The following is a 20,893-nucleotide window of genomic DNA, read 5'->3' on the forward strand; positions in this document are numbered from 1 at the left end:
CCAAAGCATGTGGAAACTGCAGCATGTTTTAGGGGGTAAAAATTTAGGCGAGAAAATCATATATTTTCCAGTGAATTTGGGGCTGTATCAGGACATAAACTCAATCTTGACAAAAGTCACATAGTCATGTACTGTATGGTGGCAGATCCGAAGAAGTCCCCTGCTTGGTGTCTGATGGAGGCCCTCTCAAGTGCACCTGCCACTCTACTAGTCACCTTCTTCCCTCTATTAAATTACTCAAACCGTGGGAAAAAATACTCTTGTCACATTTACATTGTGTATTTGGAATCAGTTCTGTAAACATTTAGAAGTCAAGACACCATCTCTCTATGTGCGACCTAGCAACAACCTCCTGTTTCCTCCCTCATGGAACATGGTGCTTTAAGGCTGTGGCGCCAGAGGGGCCTAGGCACAGTAGGGGACCTGTTTGTTGATGGTGTCGTTGTTGCATTTGCACAGCTGGTTGAGAAATTTGAGCTTCTCCGTAAAGAGCAATGCGACAATTACTGAGGTGTCGTATCAATCCTTTTGTGCCTTCCCCTCAACAACCCCTGGTTCTGCTATGCCCTCTTCTGCCGTACGGCAACACCAGTTACCGTCAGCGGAGCAGATGTTTGTTCTATTCTAAAAGGAGTTACTTAGATACTTCCCTTATTGCAAAAAATGTAATTATCAATCCATACACAGTGATTTTTGAGTTGTGATTTTAGTTTTTTTCACAAGAGACACACATGCCCTTGCTAAATGAAAGGACCCTCGCACGGACCAGGGAAACCAGAGGTGAGGCAAGAGGCTTTTTAGATTTTACCCCCGACGTCCCCAACTGAAGAGCTTTGGTCCCCCTGTGTATGAAAAGCACTGCCCGAGGGGATCTTTACAACCAATCTTATTTCTTTAGTACTCACGGTCTCGGCCATTCCTCCCAGGGTCGTCGGAGGTCCTCTCTTTGTTAAGTGTCCGCTAGCCTTTCCTGGTTGCCGATCTGAAAGAGGTGCTCTGTGGCTCTGGGGGCAGAGGAGGAGATTACAAAAGGTCTGACTGTCTAAATCTGTCCCCGCCAGGTAGCAACCCACCCGGGCGGGTAAAAAACCCTTGAACACAAGTCATTTGGTTCCCTAGCTCACAGCGAGCTCAGGTATTTTTATTTTTTAAGAGAAAAAGCATACAAAGATAAGCACTTAGAGTTGGTTCAAACCGGGTGTTTCCATCTGTTCAAGGTAATGAGCTCCTATTCCCTTGCGCCTCAAAAGCACAGGGTAGCTCAAATCAACTAGCTGCTGCTGCTTTGCGTCACATTTTATGAGCAAAATCTAAACACTACCACTGACATACTAGGGTGTTTCCATCATTGCATTGCATTGTTCTTCAGCATACAGGATGCACGCCCCTGACGGGGACTGTGCCTTAGAAATCTAACATCCATGCCTTAACCAAACATGGGCTTCTTCCTCTGTCAGTACTTTTCCACTAGCTGATGCAACAGTCACAGCATGTTTGACCTTTATACATTATGCTGTAAAGGTTAATACATTTTGAAGTAGTTATATAATTTTAAATTTCTGTTCCACACCTATACTAATTTTTTCAAGTATTTACAAGTACGAGACTTTTATAGAAAGATATAAGCAGATTTTGCAATTTTCTCTGTAGATTATCCTATTGATAGGGTTTTTATGTTGCCCCTCTTAATGAAGGGGCTGGTATGGAGTCATGCTATGTCTGTATTCTCCCTCTGATCAATCCCTTTTAACCATCTGGTCCCAGGAGCTGGGAATGGGTTTGACGCTGACCTGAGGGTCTGTTCTTGGCCACGTCCACTCGTCTTCAGTGTGTGCTACAGATGGGATAATTAAATTGAAGCTTCTATAGCGTGTGTACTGGACAAAGGCTAGAATATACTATGTTAATCCCACCACTGTGACAGAGAGTCGTCAGTACTGTGGTGCTCTGGTTCATATGTTTTGGACATGTCCGTCTTTATATTCATACTGCTGTTCTGTATTTTCTTCTGTCTCAGATGTGTTACAGACACAATTATAGCCATGCCCCTTTCGGCCTCCCTGACACTGTTGAATTATCCAAGTCTAAATCCAACTTTGTTGCATTTCTTTTGGCTGGCTGGCTGGCTGCACCATAAACAGTAGGCTACCTCAATCATCAGGTATCAGTTATTTTCATTTGGCCACAGACAATGTCATTGATCAAATTGTACTATGAATTCTTTAGGATAAGTAATAAATTCAAGATTGGGAACATTTCCCTTTTTTTAATTAAAGTAAATAATATGCCCTAGTTTGATCCTATAGTGTGTTATTCTGCTCTTTCTTTTTGATTATTACAAATATTAAAGCAACACTATCATCTTTAAATAGAAGATGTACTGTCTCTCTCATCACATAAATTATGAACAGGTAAGTAGGTAGTCTTGAAGAGGATTCTTTTTTTCTGTCTTGGTAATGACTGTCTCTCATTTGAACTTGGTCTTAACTTGGACTTGAACCTCTTTGCACTTGGTCCTGACTCTGTTTTGACTAGTCCTGGGTCCTCATTTATAAAACTCTGCGTAGATTCTATTCTGAAAGATTTTGCACAAGGAACTTTCATACACAAAAACATTCTGATTTATGACACCATGCGGCGCCCACCTGAGCAGACTCTTCATATTAGTATCATCTGCATAAAAATGGATGTTTATGGAGTTTTTCCTGATAATATTGCCTAAAGGAAGCATATACACGGTGAACAGGATTGGACCGAGCACAGATCCTTATGGGACTCCATAACTAACTTTTGCGTGCATGGAGGACTCATCATTAACATGTACAAACTAAGATCGATCGGATAAATAAGACTTAAATCAGCTTAGATAAGATATGATGGTCAATGGTATCAAATGCAGCACTAAGATTTAATAACACCAGTACAGAGATAAATCCTCTGTCTGATGCAATTAGGAGGTCAACAGCAATTTTCACAAGTGCTGTCTCTGTGCTATGATTAACTCTAAATCCTGACTGAAAATCCTCAAATAAACTGTTGCTATGCAGAAAGTCACACAGCTGTTTGGCAACTGATTTCTCAAGAATCTTAGAGAGAAATGGAAGGTTGGATATAGGTCTATTGTTGGCTAAAACATCCAGATCAGGTTGGGCTTTTTCAGAAGAGATTTAATTACAGCTACTTTAAAGTACTGTGGTACATAACCACCAAAGTATTGTGGTGGACTGGTAGCTGGAGAGGTGCCAGTTCTCCTAGGCTCTGTCAAGGTGCTCTTGAGCAAGGAAACAGACCCCCAACTGCTCTGGGTGCCTTTCCATGGGCAGCAACCCCCCTACCCCGTACATCACTCCATTTAGTGCATTTTTAGGTACTGAGCAGGTGTGTGAAATTCCTCACGTGTGTAATAACAAAGGTGTAAATTGTAATTTCCCCTTGTGGGACTAATGAAGGATACATTATTATTATTATTCTAAATGAGCACCTTGGACTTGACAAAGGTGGGCTTGACTACAGCCCTGCTTAAAATGCATCTTGGGTAGAGAGGAGCAAAGAGGCTTGTCTCACAAGCATAATCAAGTATATACCTGTATCTCCTTTTCTGAAGTCTTTAACCCTTGGCATTTAAAGTATGATGTGGGTAACACACCAAAGAGAGAGCGAGGGGAAGAAAGAGAGGGAGAAAGTATTTTATTTCTCTCTTGTAGAGAGAAATACAAAGTATTTGAATCTACATATTGTTATAAAAATGTGTATAGCAACGGTTCTCTACTGGTTAAAATCCAGCTACTGCAATTTAATTTTGGTATGCAAAGAACGCATATGTTAATAAAATCTTTATTGATAAATCATCACACTCATAAGGGGTGAAGCTCCCTGTTGACTCTGACCAGGGGTTAAAGTGGGCCGGAACAAACGGCACTATCAATTAAATGGTTAATAAATCTAATTAATTTTCATACATCAGTGTTTTCTGTTCCTTTAAAAAAACACCAAATATCCTCTATTCACTTTCTGCAGCGTCAAAGTGACTCCATGCCCTGAGTCTATGCAAAGTTTTCACATGTTCACAGGGGTTCACATGTCTGTAATAAAAGCCAAACTGTCGCAGACTATCTGGTGAAGTCCGTTAAACAGATGTAGTCACATTGTGTGTAGTCCACCAGGTCACAACAGGCTGAAAACTCCACTCCTGGCTGTTTTGAACATAACAAGAATAACTGGTGAACTGGAAGTGAGTTTTGTTTTTTCTCTTTAAAATAGAGCTTTTTCCACGGGTGGAGCATAGAAACCTTACATATACGTACAAATTCAATCTAAATTCAAAATGCTATTAAGACAAAATTAAAAATGGCTATCTCAAGTTTTTTGTCAGTTTCAATGACTTATTGAATGATTTTTTTCCAATTTTGGTGGGGTGTTGAGTAAAGAAAAATAACTTAGAAAATATGAGCCTGAAGAAAACCTACCGCTTTCCTCTCAGACCTTTTCAAAGCACAACCTTTATCAGGTTTTATGTACTCTGTAAATTAGGTTGGCATTCAGAGGCTAAGGAAAAGTCTTAAATTGAACTTGCTGAAACCTGCAGACACCCTGCTGACTCTGCAATCTGCACCATGTGCCAGAGATTTACCGATAGGGTACAGACTGACTCCTTCTGTCCAGATTTTAATTTCCTGCTGGCCGCCTATCAGTAACCAAACAAACTGCTGCTTGCACTTATTTATGCAGGACAGGCGCAATAGACAAAAGACCGCTGTAAAAAGAGTTTGCTTACAGAGCTAAACGAGGGGTAGAAGATGTTATGGCCACTCTGCTTAACCCTGAGGGCACCAAAACATGCTATAATTTTATTTGTAGATTTATCTTTAATCTGGTGGGCCGGATTTGAGATTTTTTTCCGATTCCGCTACATCCTGTATAAAAATGACTGTCATAGCCTTTACCAAGTTAGACATGTTTTAAAATTAACGGATAATTAAGTTATTGTCATTCTCCTTCAAGCAGATTAAAGTGATACTGGCTGTCATGGACCATTTTGTAAAATGGTGTGATGCAGCATTTGCAGTTGCAAAAATGTGGTAAAACCTAAAGAGATGCACATTGATTTTAGGCATTATTCCCCTGCTCCACAGAGTAACAGCATCAAGGGGAGTTGGTAGAAGTTGTTGAGACCTATAAATACCTGGAATCCGTACAGACAAAAAGCTAAATTTGAACTCTTAACAGCGTTGCTGTGCAATTTTACCCAGCAGCGCCTGTTTTGCCTTTCAAAGTTTAATGTGGAGAAAACCCTCATGACCATATTATACAAATTACACACTACTGGTCAGAAATTTGGGTTCACTTACAAATTTCCATACCACTCCATTATGATGATCTTTAATGCAATATCTACATTACTCATTATCAGCAACCATTACTCCAATGTTCCAAAGGCCCCTTCTGTTTACTAATCTGATATCATTTTTTTTTAACTAACAAAGGAAACATTGGAGAACCCTTTTGCAATTATGCAAGCACATAAGGTAATCTGAAAACTTCTGCCCTGGTTGAAAACTATGCCGGGAATGACCTCAGCTGGTATCCTGTCTATAATGGAGTACAATGGAAATTTCTAAGTGACCCCAAACCTTTGACAGGTAGTGTATATTGAGTCTATCTTAAACTTTTATATTTTTCAGCTGGTATTAAAATCAGAGTGTAAGGGGCAAAAACTTTCAAAACGAAAATTAATAGCAAAATCCTCAATGTTCAACAAAAAAACTCACTGACCAGTACAATAGACAAGTGATTCAAAAAGTAAAATCCATTGTGTCGGTGTCCATCCCCTTTACTTAGTTTCAGCTACTCCTCCACTCATTAACTCTGGCCAGGGCTGAAGGTGGTGATGGTATGCCTGATTGACACTGCATTGTAGAGGAGCTTAATTTAAAACTTTGGTGACCGATGCATCTAAAGCTGCCTACACATGCTCAGTGGTAAATCCGCTCTGTGCTGGGTGTGCTATTGTTTTCCTATGGGGAGAACAGTAGAGACAACTTTGAGGAAATTCTTCTATTAAAGTTCAAATTATTTCAACTTTAATTGTCACCAAAGTCAATAAAAAGGAGTGGAGGGCATATGCCACAGCATCCTCTGTCTTTTGTTTGGCCCTATAGACAGACTGATGTGGTCTGGCTTTAGATTGACAGCTGGCAGGATCGTGTTCAGGATCAGTTTTTGCAGGCATTTCATGGCTATGGTGCGACCGGTCGGTAGTGGTTGTGATTTGAATATCTTACTTTTAATAACTGTGTGGTTTGAAACAGTGTGTTTTAATAGTGTTTTTTTTTTTTAAATATTGTTGCCTCTACCATTGTTTTGTCTCAACATTTAAAGCAGTAGTTGTGCTTCCACAGCCAGGGCTCATACCTAAAGTTTAAAAAAACATTCAACCTGGACCCTATTTTCCAATGCTTTGGTGTCTAAGTTACTAACATATTGAGAGAGAATGCTGCAAAAGGTAGCTGTGAACCGGGCTGCAATGTAATCATATAGGGCAAATGTGTATCATCAATTTCCATCCCCTAAAAGTGTCATTTTTTCTACTGACAGGCTCAGATTGTGATTATAGTGTCAGAGTCACATTAAATGGAAGGATCCCAACAGAGCTATACATTTGGACAGAGTAAGATCTAAGGTGGGGCTGGTGTAAAAAACGGTTTACCAAATTTAACATGTCACACCTTTCTTAGCCGCTCCCAAGTGAGACTGATGAGAAAGTTCATATTGACAGTATAGCAATTCTTACCACCACACGGTAGTGGTAATGCAATAACCTCTTGCAGTTTTCTTTGAAACTAATTCTGCCATATATCATCTTGTCACCCCAAAAAATTCATTAACTTTCTTGTAAATGGACAGAACTTGCGCTGTTCCCCCTCCCACCATTACTAAAATGTGACCTCCACATTGCGCAGCTAGGCTCGGAAGTAAAGTGCTGTCAGAGCGACAATATGTTATTCATGTTGACACATTGCTTATTACCAGTGTAGCAAGCTACCAGTTAATCCACATTAAATGAACTCTGACTGAAGCAATGAAGCTTTGACTTAAGCTCTGATCGGGCAATCATTCCTACCACAGACAATAAAACTCTTCAACACTTCATCCCTGGTTGCTAGATGACACTCAATCATCACCACAATATTGCAATAAGGGCAACCGGAACGATTGGTTCATTTACATTTTTTTAGCATACTTATATTTAAACAGTTGCACATTTAGTTTTTTCCGATCTTGTATATACTTAAATATTTGTTCTTACATTCTTATATTTTATTCTTATATTTTGTTATAATAATTATTATTATTTCATGTATATTGTATGTATGTATATTTTGTGTGCTGCTGTAACACTGTAATTTCCCATTTTTTTGGGATCAATAAATATCTATCTATCTATCTATCTATCTAATAGTAGTTTATTACATTTGAGGGTTTTTTATAAATCAATGTACACAACTCATGTTTTGTTATCGGTGATCCTCAGCAGTTTTTTTCTGGGCTTGAGCCTCAGAATGCTTGGGGAAATGTAGATTATGTGGTTGCCACCACACTACTTAATCAAATCAACAGCTAAGCTACTAAAAAGCTATTTGATTGAGAAACTGCAACGCTATTGAGTAGCAGTTTAATTAGTACCACTTCTCCCCAACACTGCTTGCAACACAAGATTTTGATTTAGCGCCGCAACGGCAGCGGCACAGGTTGACAATGTAGGCTACTTTTAAATTTCACAAATCACCATTGTCAAACTCTCTAAACTCCATTTAATTAAACAACAAATTTAGTGTGTATACAGCCAGCATTCTTTTACATTGAAGAATGAAATATATTTGGTTTCTATTTTAACCAAACCAGAGTGGTGGATGTGGACAGCTTTTGTTTTCAAGTGTATTTCTGTAGAGATTTCAGGAACGTTTCATGTTAAACAAAAAGGCTGTTATTCTTTGACAAAAAGTTTGACCTCTGTAGGGATCCTTTCCAAAATGTTGTCGAAGGCTTAGAATAATAATGTAACCAGTGGCAGCCAGTGGCAAAACCAACCGGTTCTCACTCCGAACTCGTAAAATACGGACATTTGGACAGTGGTTGTCTGCGTCTGATGCAATGAAAAAGGCCCACTTCGGCGTGTGTGTAGAACGTGTTGGTGAAGTTGGTCAGGGTGGTGGATGGGTCAAACACTGGACTTTCACCCAGAAGAGCGGGTTTTGTGTCCCGCGTGTGTCCTTAACGGCCCGTTATTCCTGCGTGTCACAGTATGCCCACCCACAACCTTTCCCTAAACCCCACCGTTGCATTCCTGCGAGTCACAGAACCATAAGCCCACCTACGACCTTAACCTAACAGCGTCAAAAGGGACGCCAATACTGCCAACCAAGCAAATGTTACATGACGCTAAAGGAGACGGCCAAGCATATGTTATATGAAGCTAAAAGACACCTTTAGCGTCAATAACAAGGACAAAGGCACCAAGAGCGTCCATATCTCATGAGACTGGAGTGATAATGTCTTGACAAAACAAGAATTTAAGTGGACTTAAATTGAAAATGGGCAATTGCCCAATAACGTTACATTGCATTTGGAAGGTGTTGTCATTTAGGTACACTTAACTTACTCCAGGACAAATTCAAGCCATGTTCATGAAAGCTACGTAAATGTTCTAGTTTAACAAGTACACATTAATTATCTGAGTCCTACCAACATTTCCCTATCTGAGTTGTATCTTTTTTTTATAAAAGGACATATCTTTCCGTGAAAGTAAACTGCGTTAGTATCAGAGCAGAGTTAACCAGTACAACAAAGGGGAGAGACAAAGCAACCTTTAAATAAAGAAGTGGGGGCATAAACGGAATTGTGTAGTACAAAGTGGAGCAATTTATCTAGTGGCCACTAATGGTGTACTGCTTTTAGCCTAATGGAGTAATGATCTTCTTCGTCAAGAGCCTCCGTGGCAGAAGAAACCACAAAACCAGTTAGGACAGACATGGCACTTATTGCTGTATTACAGTTATTTGTTTTATAAACTATGATGTCTGATAAACAAAAAGGTGAAAATCCTTACCTTTCAAGTAGTGCAAGATTAAATAAGGAAGTATGATGATGTGATTTCTGCAATTATGGTCAGCTGTCAAACAACAGTAGTGTATCACAGAGGCTATAGTAATCTAAAGGCACCTACACACCAACCAAACACCAAGTCGAGTCACCAACCTTGCCAGACTGTCTGACCGCCGATAATCGGGTTGGTGTCAATGCAGCACATTGAAGCCCTATTCACATACATAGCCTGGGGACCTCTAGTCATTTGTTCTAATTGTGGAGGTGTTCCGTTCCATGTGAGTCTTTGTAATTTGTCAAGTAAAAATTATTCAAGTAAAACTGCACCAAAAGCATTATAGGGTTGTTTCTAAATTAGTCTTGCATTACCAGACTTTTCTCAACAGCACTGCAGAGAAGGATTTGGCAAGAGGAGCACACAGAGCATACAGGGCTTAAAATGAGTCCCACTCAGGCCCTGGCCACCCTGGTTGATCTGCTGTACACAGGAATCAGACAGACAGAAACCGAGAGGCCACATGGTCAAAAATCCTTTTTTGACACACTGCTACGTGCACATGCTTTGTTATGTAACGTCAACAGGTGCCACCTCTGCAGTGCTGTCAACACAATGCACTGATCAATTCTGCTGAGCTCCATAGAAGAGGTTTAGGGACAAGGTCATTATTTTATACAACAAAATAAAATGTATGTAACTGCAATGTATTTGTGCCTTGCAGGGAAGAGCTGAGTTTTGGGTGTAACTTGGCAGTGGCACTGACTGGCTTCCTGGACAGCATCCATATGGTGGACATGAAGCAGTCACTTTTAAGACAACACGAGCAAGAAGGAAAACTGAGGGCCCAATTTTCATGTCTGCAAAGGGCGATAAAACACTGTGTCACACTGGTGGTTTGGTTTAACCGTCTGATTATTTCAGTGTGTATTCAGAGTGTGTGGCAACACCAGTCCAGGGGTGCACTACAGTCTTGGTTCAAAGAATTAATCGCTACATCATTCACTATAAAAACATTATAAAGGACAATTAAAAATTTGAAATACTTGTGTGTAAGACAACAAATGTTTTCTTAAAGGCATAACCTGTCATTCCCACCAGAGCTGTCTGTCGTTAGGTGCGCAGCAGTCGGATAACTGTTCCACTCTGTGCACCTCTGAATGATTGAGTTGTTCACATACTACCAAAGATGAGTATATGCATCGTAAAGGGCCTCTGATACAATATATAGAGTTGACAATTCAAAAGAAGTAGCTATTTAATCAATTTACCACTGGGATACCTTCACAGCTGGCAAAGTCAAGCTAACAAACTAGCACGCAATCAGATGTCTACCAAGTTAAGAATTTATATAATTATGCTGTGCACATACAAATAATTATCAGTATATACACCATGAAGGGCCTCTGATAAAATATAGAAAGTTGACAATTCAAAAGAGCTAGCTATTTAATCAACTTACCTCAGAAGTTGACCGACGGTCAGCAATGGAAATGTGGACATGAATGATGTCCAATGCCATGGAATGGATGTTTGGAACTATGCAAGGTTGCATACCTGGAAGAAGGCGCACAATGGAGTCCAATGGGAGTGTCACCACTATGTCTTTCTCTATTACTCTGGTCCAAATGTGGTGCACTTCGCTGTGCAATTCACAGCAACAGAACATCAAAGTGAAGTTAAAATTAATACGGAATATGTGTGATGGACATATTATTGACCAACAGCGTTCACTTATAAAAGTCTGCCTTGTTGCAAATGTCTATGTGGATGCAACAATTTCTAATGAAGACACATTTCTTAATTAACCTGAGTTTTTCTGTTTTTTTTAGAAGTGAAAATTGAAGACAAGATCTGACAGCACTCTGGAATACCCCCCAGGACCACCATAACGGAACCTGAGACAGACACATTACTACCTATATTTGCTTTTATCTAGCAAATCTTGACTGTGTAAGCTGCACTGCATAGCAATTAGGTGAATGGGTAGATGTTAAAATCATTTTTCACTATTGTCTATAAAAGCCAATGAAAGGCAAAAAGTGTCTGTAACTAAAGACTTTGACACTAGTTGGCATAATTGGCTAATTAATTAATCATGCTGAACTAAAAGATAAAACGTGCAGGTTTATTTCCATCACTTATTTCTGAAGTTTAACAGCAGTCTAGCCAAACAAAACCCTTCTACTTGCTGTAAAATTAGCTTTTAGCCTAGCAGGCCAAGTAAGCCAAATGGCTGACCCGTGGCAAAACAACACATACCACCAAGGGGGAGGTGACAGCTACGGGAGCTATGGAGAAGGTGGTGGCCATGATGGATATGGTTATCAGGCAGACTATCCTCCCCAAGAAGAGGATGCAGCAAGTGACGTGACCGAAGGACATGATGAAGAGGATCAAATGTACGAAGGAGAATATCAAGGGATACCACATCCTGACGAGGTGAAGGCTGCACAGAGAGCCGCACGGTGAGACTCAGCATGTTTTTTCCTTTTATTTTTGTGTAACTGTACCAGAAAATGTGTAACAGTATAGCTGCAGACATAGTGATTCTAACCAGGGTTTGAATATAGTGTAATCACTCTGGAAACTCTGAATGTATTTCACAATGCATTAGACAAAGGAAATAAAAGGTCCTACTTATAGCTACAACATGTATATTGAAAATGGTGCTCAGGTAGTTCTAAAAAAGGAAAGAAAAGCAAAACTAATTATGAAATCTAAGTGAAAACATTTAGTTTCCGCTTTGTGACATCCTAAAGTCTGGATATTCCATATTTTTTATTTTGTCGTGAAATCCCATAAACCCAACCGATTCTCACTCTGAACTCAACAAATACTGACGTTTGGCCCTAACTGTACATACACACCGCCGTTGAGCTGCAAAAGAAGCGCTGGCCGCCCTGTCAAAGGCCCTGTTTACACATACTGTACCTGGTCATTTTGACAGAGCCATTTTCCTTTGTTCATGCCCATCGTTTACATGCAAACAGAGAATTTGCCTCTGAGAACGAGTCTTTCTAAAACCTCTGGCCATAGTGGATATTTTCAAATCTTTGTTTGCAAGTTTTCAAGTAAACTGAGACAACTGGAGGTTTAGGCAGCCAAGGAAGTAGGGAAGAGAAGAGAGAGAAGGTAATTCGTTGCTGTTGTTGCTATTTTCGGGATTCTGATTGGCTAACTTGGGCTTGAGTTTCTCTCACACTGCAACTTACAGGTTTGTCATGTTCTTGATGGCATTGATAGCATAAATACACCGGTAAGTGTAAGGAACACTTTTCTTAAAACTGACAGGTGTGTACCACGTTATTTTTAAAACCGGAGAGGTTGAAATGTTTATTTATGAAAATAGCCGGTCATGTGTAAAAGTAGTAAAGAGGTACAGGGAAGCTCTTGACGCTTTGGCGTCAAATTTAATCAAGAGAGAAATGTTTGCAGATATGCAAATAAGGTTTTTGTACAGCTCAATAAAATTTAATTAGACTTCATTCCAAATTAATGTATTCAGGGCATGTGCGGAGCAGCTTGCATGGGTGTTTTACATACATTTTCAACCTGTCTCTTGCCCAAGCAGCAGTACCAACATGCTTTAAATGCACTTCCATTACTGACTACTGGCCTGTAGCACTCACACCCATCGTAATGAAGTGCTTTGAGCGGCTGGTCCTGGCTCACCTAAAAGACTCGCTACCATCCACATTGGACTCACACCAGTTTGCCTACCATAGCAATAGGAGCACAGAGGATGCAGTTTCCCTGGCACTGCACATGTGCACACGCCACATGTGCTCACCCATCTGGACAACAAGAACACTTATACATGCATGCTGTTTGTTGACTTCAGCTCAGCATTTAATCCTGTCATACCAGCGAATTTAATTGCCAAACTTGGAGACTCGGGCATCAAGACCTTCACGTGAAACTCGATTTTTGACTTTTTAACAAACAGACCCCAGAATGTTCGATCAGGCTCCAGCTGCTCCATGTCCATCACACTCAACACTGGTGTACCACAGGGCTGTGTGCTAAGCCCGTTTCTCTACTCCCTCTTCACCTCCAACTGCAAGCCTGTGTACAAATCTAATTCCATCATCAAGTTTGCAGACGACACTACGGTGATTGGTCTCATCAGCAACAACGATGAGACTGCCATCAGGGAGGAGATCAAGCACCTGGCCACATGGTGCACTGAAAATAACCAGCTCCTCAACACCACCAAAACGAAGGAGCTCATTGTGGACTTCAGAAATGAGTCAAGAGGCACGCTCGACACCATTTACATCAACGGAATGGCATTTGAGCGTGTCTCCAGTTTCAAGTTTCCGGGGATCCACATCTCGGCGGACACGTCCTGGTCAACCAACACCTCCTGCCTAGTCAAGGAGGCTCACCAGCCCATCTTCTTCCTGAGGACACTGAGGAAGAATCTGCTTTCCTGGTGAACTTCTATCGCTGTGCAATAGAAAGCATCCTGACCAACTATGCAACAGTGTGGAATGGGAGCTAAACTGTTGCAGAGCACAATGCACTGCAGCGGATGGTGAAAACCGCCCAGCGCATCACTGGGACTCCATTACCCTCCATCATGCACATCCAGACGAAACGCTGTCTGCATTGAGCTCGCAGCATTCTTAAGGACTCCGCTCACCCAGCCTACACACTGTTTTCTCTCCTGCCCTCCGGCAGGCGTTTCAGGTGCCTCAGGACCAAGACCAGCAGACTAAAGAACAGTTTTTTCCCCAGAGCTGTCTCTTTATTGAATTCTTATCCTCATTGATCGCACTCCCCTCATATACTGATAGACTCTCCTCTCCCTCCTCACCCCTGCCTCCATTTTGTTATTTGCAAAACTATAATGTTCACTTGCACTGCTGACTGTTATTATAGTAACAACTGTTTATATCTGCATTGGAATATCAATTTGCACTGCCGACTGTTTATTTACAGTACCAATTGTTTACATATACATTTACATTATTGTAATATGCGATTACTTTCCACTGCACTTTAATTCGGATAGCTTCTGTCCAAAGTTTATTTGTTCTTCCTTAAATCCATTGTAATACTGCTCATTTAAGCCTAACTTATTATATACATATCTATCTGCAAACATTCTGTTTACAGTAGTAGCCATCTGTATATTATGCTCACATTCTGTCTATTGTAATAGCCGTCTGTATATATATTCATAGTACATATTCAACTGTAAACTCTGTTATAGTAACAACCATCTGTATATTATGTTCATTGTACATATCTGTAAAATTCTATTCATAGTAATATCCACCTGTTTATTGTATTCAGTACATATCCAGCTGTACATTTTTTCCCAATACTAGTGATCTATATATTATATTGATTGGACAAATCTATCCGTAAAATTCTGTTAATAATAGTATCCATCTCTATATTTATTCAGTATATATCCATGTCCTGCACTTATGAAACCATTGTATATCCTGGACTTACTGCCATTGCACTTCTGGTTAGACCTAAACTGCATTTTGTTGCCTTGTACCTGTACCTGTTTAATGACAATAAAGTTGAATCTAATCTAAACCAATGTTTCATTTTTTAATCAAAGAGGAGGTTTTCAGGTTATTCTTGAATGTGGTGACGGTTTCCGCCCCCCCGAACTCAACCTGGATGCAGGTTCCACAGGAGAGGAGTCTGAAAGCCAAATGCTCTGGCTCCCAACCAATTTCAGAGACTCTTGGAACCACAAATAGCTCTGACTTTTAGGAGTGTAGTTCTCTAGTGGGACGCTAAGGCACTAAGAGCTCTTCTAGATATGTTGGTGCTTGACCATTTAGAACTTGGTTGGTCAGGAAAAGGATTTTCAATCCCAGACTTTACAGGAAGCCAATGCAGAACAGTCAATACAGGAGAAATATGATCTCCGTTCTTAGGTCTTGTCAGAACCCGCTCTGTAGCTTTCTGGATCAGCTGGAGTGTCTTTTGAGCAACCTGATGGTAAGGAATTATTCCAGTCTAGAAGCAATGAAGGCATGACTAGTTTTCATCATCTTGTTGAGACGGGATAGTCCTCATTTGGAATGTTATGAAGAAGAAAAAGGCTGAGTTTTTTTTTTTTACAGGAGTGCTGGTGCCAGTGCAATACGAACCATGGCAGCTATAAAATGCCAAAAAATCAAAGCTAAAAAATCATCATCAGGCACTTCACCAACTCACTGGAGAAACCAACTATCCTAGTTATTTCGTCCCATTTTTTTCTTTTCTTTTTAATTTGTCCCTATACGCAAACAAAGTCGTATCATAAATTATAGGGAACCCAGCAACAGTGATGATGAGCTTATCCTCCATATTCTCGAAACTAATGTTTTGGAAGGAACAAAAGTTTTACGCTAAGAAAGGAAAAAGACTCAAATGCAACAACAAGCAGATCGAATGCAGGTTTAAGGCAAATCCAAATTTGCAACACTTTGCCAAACCAGATGCTTTGTCCATTAATATTTACAGTCCATGGTTTAGCCGCATTAATATATACACATTTAGCCCCATAAATACATACAAACATAGCTTTCCCAGATACCACTGCAGCTAGTAACTGACAAACATGATACAAAATGTAATGCAACGGTGTGTTGTGTAAGGCATGTCTTTTCTAAAAACAGCATCAAGAACCTTGAAGTTGGTTCTTATGCGATTCCAACTGTCAGAAAACAGGAGGGACAAGGTACAGTAGATAGGCAAGTAGTTGAGCCGGTGCAGGAGAGACTTGTGGCTAGCTAAGATAAATAAAAAATAAAAACTTAATCCATCACCTCACAGCACAGTCTGTTCCCATCATTTTACCTAGGCCTAACGTAAGGCTTAAATACCTCTTAGCAAAGAATGAGACCATCATTTTATGATATGTTTAGCTATTAGCAGTGGTGACTACTGCTCTTTAAAACAGAGAAAGTGTTATCTCTAGTGAAGTGTTATCTCTAGTGAACTGCAATTTGTGAGGATTGTACAACCATAAAAACCTGTAATTTGTCCATTGTACAATCCTCCTTAATTTTAGCAACTTTAAGAGACTGTTTTTTTGGTTGTTTTGTATTTATCTTCAGGGGGGAAAATATGGACAGCAAAGCATTCCCAAGTTTATCAATTTCAAAAAGCATCTTCATGTTTAAGGGTTTGAAATCTGACAACACCGGAAGCCAACATATTTCAAATAAAGATACTCAGGACAATGTAAAAGAAATCAAAGATTATTTTCAGTGATCTTTATGACTTATTATTCTTGTTTTTTTGTGTCCCAGGGCTAAGGCTCGAGCAACCGGCAGTGCAATCTCTGAACTAGAAGAGTTATCAGAACAATACGAAGACATAATGGAGGACTGTGGCCACGGGAAGTTCCAGTGGACGCTCTTTTTGGTCCTGGGTCTGGCTCTGATGGCTGATGGAGTTGAATGTTTTGTGGTAGCGTTTGTTCTACCATCGGCAGAAAAGGATCTGTGTCTCTCCAATGCAGAGAAAGGCATGTTAGGTAAGGGCTTTAATGATTACTCTTGATTACAGTGGGATTTCTGTGTGAGAAGACACTTGGGTTTGTGCTGTAAAAGAAGGATTTGTGTTTGCCCAATAGTAAATTAGGGATGTGTTATTTCTCTCTAAATGGGTGGAAAATAAGTAAAAAGCTGCCTCTGTATTCTTCTAAGGGTATGTGCTACATACTGCGTTCGTTGGTAGTATGTAGTAGGCGGTTTTGAATTCAGCCTAGCTTACTGTTGATCGAAGAAATGCAAAGAAATATATTGCAGTTAAGTTGTAAGTGAGAGCAGTAGAGTGGTGAGTATGTCATGTGTAGAAAGAGTTCCAGTCCTTTTATCTCAATGTTTTTTCTTTATCTTTATCTTTATTTGTTTTGTTTGTTTGTGCTGGCTATTATTAAAGACTTGTTACTTGTAGTTACAGCTCCACTGGAGAGTTTATGGTACTACTCTGATTTTGTTGCTCTTTTATATATTTGTTGTAGGAAATACTCAAAACATCATAAATCTTTTTGCCCAACCCTTGTTGCACAAAAAAATTAACAAAACAAACAAATAAAAATACTTTAGAACTATATATTGTTGAGCAAATCAGGTATATTCTGTGATCATCCGAGGCGAGAGTCAACATGGTGGCGTCCTACTGCTGAAAGAAACCAGCAAGATCCATAGCTAACGTTAACTTTAAGTATTATTAAGATATTTCAATTCAATTTGCAGTGTAGTAAATCTTCCACAAACAACCTGGAATATAATAGTCTGACAGTGGAGGATTTGACACATGTCAACACATTCATTGACCACTACTATCATCTGCAATCAAGGGCCCCTTCATTTTGAATGATGTTATATTCATCTTTTTGTGGATCTTGATGCCTGTAGAATTGGATGTTGTTAAGTTGACAAATGTGTCAACTTAAATTCATCCTTCTCCAATAAAGTCTAAAACAAGGTAGCGTAGAGACTTGCTAAAGTAGGAGAGTAGGTCAAGATTTTGTACTTTAAATAGTGCAGGTGCTGACTCCATGTTATTTTCACTTTTATTATCTGAGATAGAGGATGATATATACTGTATGTGTCCTCAAATGTTTCCAAACATTTTTCAAGATGATTACATTTTGAGGAGATTTTGTGTTCTGACTCTTAATGTAACCCAAGGCTAACTTCCTTCCGTGCTGGGGCCCAGGCTGGTCCGTGAAGGGTCCCTGGCCAGGCCGTGGCTGGTAAAAAAATCCCCCACTATGACATAGTGAGTCAGGGGCTGACTGGCCATTTACAGGCCTGAGAAATCAGCTGTTCTTATCTCAAATATATTTGATGTGTAGCATACTGCATGAGGGAGTGTGCCTCCAAAATCCACATTTATCATATCATGTCAACCAAGTCGTGACAATACTGCTGAAACATTTAGGTAAACCCTTTTAGACAGATTGCTTGTTTGTTTTAATGCTTTAAGGAAGTAAAGATACAGCTGAGGGAGACACGTCTGCTCTGTTATCTCCATAAAAGCTGCTTCGAAAGAACTGCATTAAATTAAAAACAATACTAACTGAAATGAATGATATGGAGTAGGAAAAGCTGACTTTAAAAAAGCATGGGGTAGGGGATTTGCACTGCAAAACAAAACAAAAGATGCAAAACATGCAATAATCACCCTTCCAGTCCCCCCCAAAAAAATTTAGTAGGCAACATCACACGATTCTAAATTCTAAATGGGTTTTTGCATTCTGTCATTCTCTCAATTTAATTCAATTTAGTTCATTTCAATCCAATTCAATTAAATTCAATTCAAGGGGCTTTAATGGATGAAAGTTTCAATAACAATGTTGCCAAATCAGAAAAACACAATAAACAGTTAACATAAAATATTAAATATAAAAACAAAAGTTACTAAGCAATATGAAACAAAAGTACATTATAATAAAAATGTAAAGACAGTAAAAGTTATTTAACATTAGATATGAATATGTACAGATTTTTAAAACTGGGATCTTCTGTGTGTGTGTGTGTATGTGTGTGTGTGTGTGTGTGTGTGTGTGTGTGTGTGTGTGTGTGTGTGTGTGTGTGTGTGTGTGTGTGTGTGTGTGTATGTGTGTGTGTGTGTTGGCCATTTACTGTCCCTCAGGTTGTGGCATGTTTGTATACATTGGGCAGTAAGACTGAGCACTGTGTCCTTCTCCCAGGAGAATGTTTGAATTTGAATTGACATTCAGCTATTTGAAATCTGGGATTACAGAGTTAAATTTGTTAAAATTAAGGGTTCTTCGTGTTATTGAATGCTTTACATTGTTGGAGACTGTGCATCTCTGTCTCAATCTAAAATTGTAATTTTCCCATAGGGGATCAATAAACAGATTAAAATTAATTAAAATTAACCTCACCTGTCAAACCGTGACCACATGTTCTTTTGGTTTCCATTAGTTTTTGTGTCTTCCTGTTTCCTTTTCCAGTTTGTGGTCACTGAGCCTGTCCTTGGTGTGGATCTGTCTCTGCTTTCTGTCTCTGGTGTCTGCTTTCTGTCTCTGGTGTTTGTTCTCCTAAGATCTTGGGCAGTTTTTGGAAGATAATAACATTAGCTAATTTGTGTCTGTCAGCTCACAGGGCTTTAGGTGCAACTAACATTTTTCCTACATTGCATCAGTGCACCTAATGTCCTTGCATCCGCTGCCTCTCCATGAACAAAGCAATGTTGTTTACACTATATTGATAAGGTTTAATGTTGCGTTACATGACCAATTTCTTCTGTAAAGCTGTGCCTGTGTTTGGATCTCTCCTCTTACTCTCCCCGCATCCCCGCCCCTGTTCACTCATACACGGCTCCCAGCAACATTGAGAGACACGGTGGCAACAGCGCAAGTCCACTCTTGTGTTGTTCTTAACACAGCTGTATGTTGTTAAGCATGAGAGGCAAACCTGTATTTGTAACAGTGTTGCCGCTGGTAACTCTGCTGTCGCAGACTCCACGGCAAAAAAAAACAGGGGCAGTTATTGAATGCCACTAACTTTAATCGTAGAGTAACAGCGTGTGAGATGGAGGCTGCTGGACCAGGGCGAGAGATGTGACCCATGGCCAGGATATCATTGCTGTCCCCCATTCAACCCGTGCTGGACCCATTCATAATGAGTCAGCTATAGCATAGGCTTCAGTCCATCGCCCCCCCCCCCCCCCCCCCCCCCCCCCCCCCCCCCCCCCCCCCCCCCCCCCCCCCCCCCCCCCCCAACATAGCCTATTTCAGATAATTTTCATGTAAACATGTATTGCAGCTTTACATTTTCAATCTGGGAAGGAAACTGTTCATTTTAATCCCGATCTGTTTTAATAAAAGAGCTTGTGAAAAGTAGCTTTGACCTTACTGAACATTTAGCCCACTTTGTAAAAGATACACAGGTATACTGTATATTGTGTATCTCCAGAGATGGGAAGTAACAAAGTAGCCTACAAATATTTTGTTACTGTAGCCTACTCAAGTAGATTTTTCAGATATTTTTACTCTACTTTACTATTAATTTTTGTGGCGACTATTTACTTTTACTCCTTACATTTTAACACGTATAGCTAGCGGTTCTTTCTACTCCTTACATTTTACAAAATTGGCTCGTTACTTTAGTTTTGTACAAAATCTCGTCTATCAGGTGTGATTGTGAATAGCGGAGAATAGTGCGGACACGCGCCTCACTCCGCGAGCGGTCGCGCACGGCACACGGAAAAAAAAAGTGAAAGAAAAGAAAAAGAGACTAGCAAGCTGTCCGGAGGATAATCAGTTGAGATTGTGTCTGTGTATCTTTGAGAACTGTAAGTCATATAACTTATGTTGTCAATTCATTTAAGCCTGTTGTTGTATTGGTCTATAGTTCTTGCAAATTTTAAAGTTAGCTTGTTTGTGTTAGTTAGCTTCTTCGCCTGTTAGCTCGGCTGCACCTGTTAGCTAGGCTGCACCTGTTAGCTAGGTTACACCTATTAGCTAGGCTGCACCTGTTAGCTAGGTTGGACCTGTTAGCTTGGTTATACCTGGCTGTTGATTCGATATAATGACAATTGTTGAACGTCCTTGCTCATTAAGATAATGTAATTAATAGAGTGTTTATTGTTATTATTTACTAGCATAAATGATTCCTTTGCATTGTGTATGGTAGCCTTAACAATGTTATTATTTTTCTTTTATTATCACACACATAGCCATAGCAGAGCCACCCACGCCCGTGTTTATACTGATGCCTGATTTCAATTCAATTCAATTCAATTTTATTTATAGTATCAATTCATAACAAGAGTTATCTCAAGACACTATACAGA

At 39.9% G+C, this 20,893-nt stretch overlaps 1 protein-coding gene across 3 annotated transcripts in view; it reads left to right on the forward strand.

Annotated features, from left to right (window-relative positions):
- Nucleotides 1–20,893, forward strand: part of LOC117948617 (synaptic vesicle glycoprotein 2B-like) — a 71,324-nt gene that overhangs the window by 8,654 nt on the left and 41,777 nt on the right. For 2 of the 3 annotated variants that reach the window (XR_004657501.1, XM_034878365.1), the window contains exons 2-3: nt 10,930–11,565; nt 16,369–16,595. Coding sequence is in view for 2 of the 3 variants with exons in the window: in XM_034878365.1 (XP_034734256.1) it covers nt 11,330–11,565; nt 16,369–16,595 (463 nt within the window). In the remaining variant the exon portion in view is untranslated. The remainder of the gene's footprint in view (nt 1–10,929; nt 11,566–16,368; nt 16,596–20,893) is intronic. The other variant, XM_034878366.1, reaches the window with a different exon arrangement.

This window comes from Etheostoma cragini, chromosome 8 (genome assembly GCF_013103735.1).
Source record: "Etheostoma cragini isolate CJK2018 chromosome 8, CSU_Ecrag_1.0, whole genome shotgun sequence".
Taxonomy (NCBI): Eukaryota; Metazoa; Chordata; class Actinopteri; order Perciformes; family Percidae; genus Etheostoma; species Etheostoma cragini.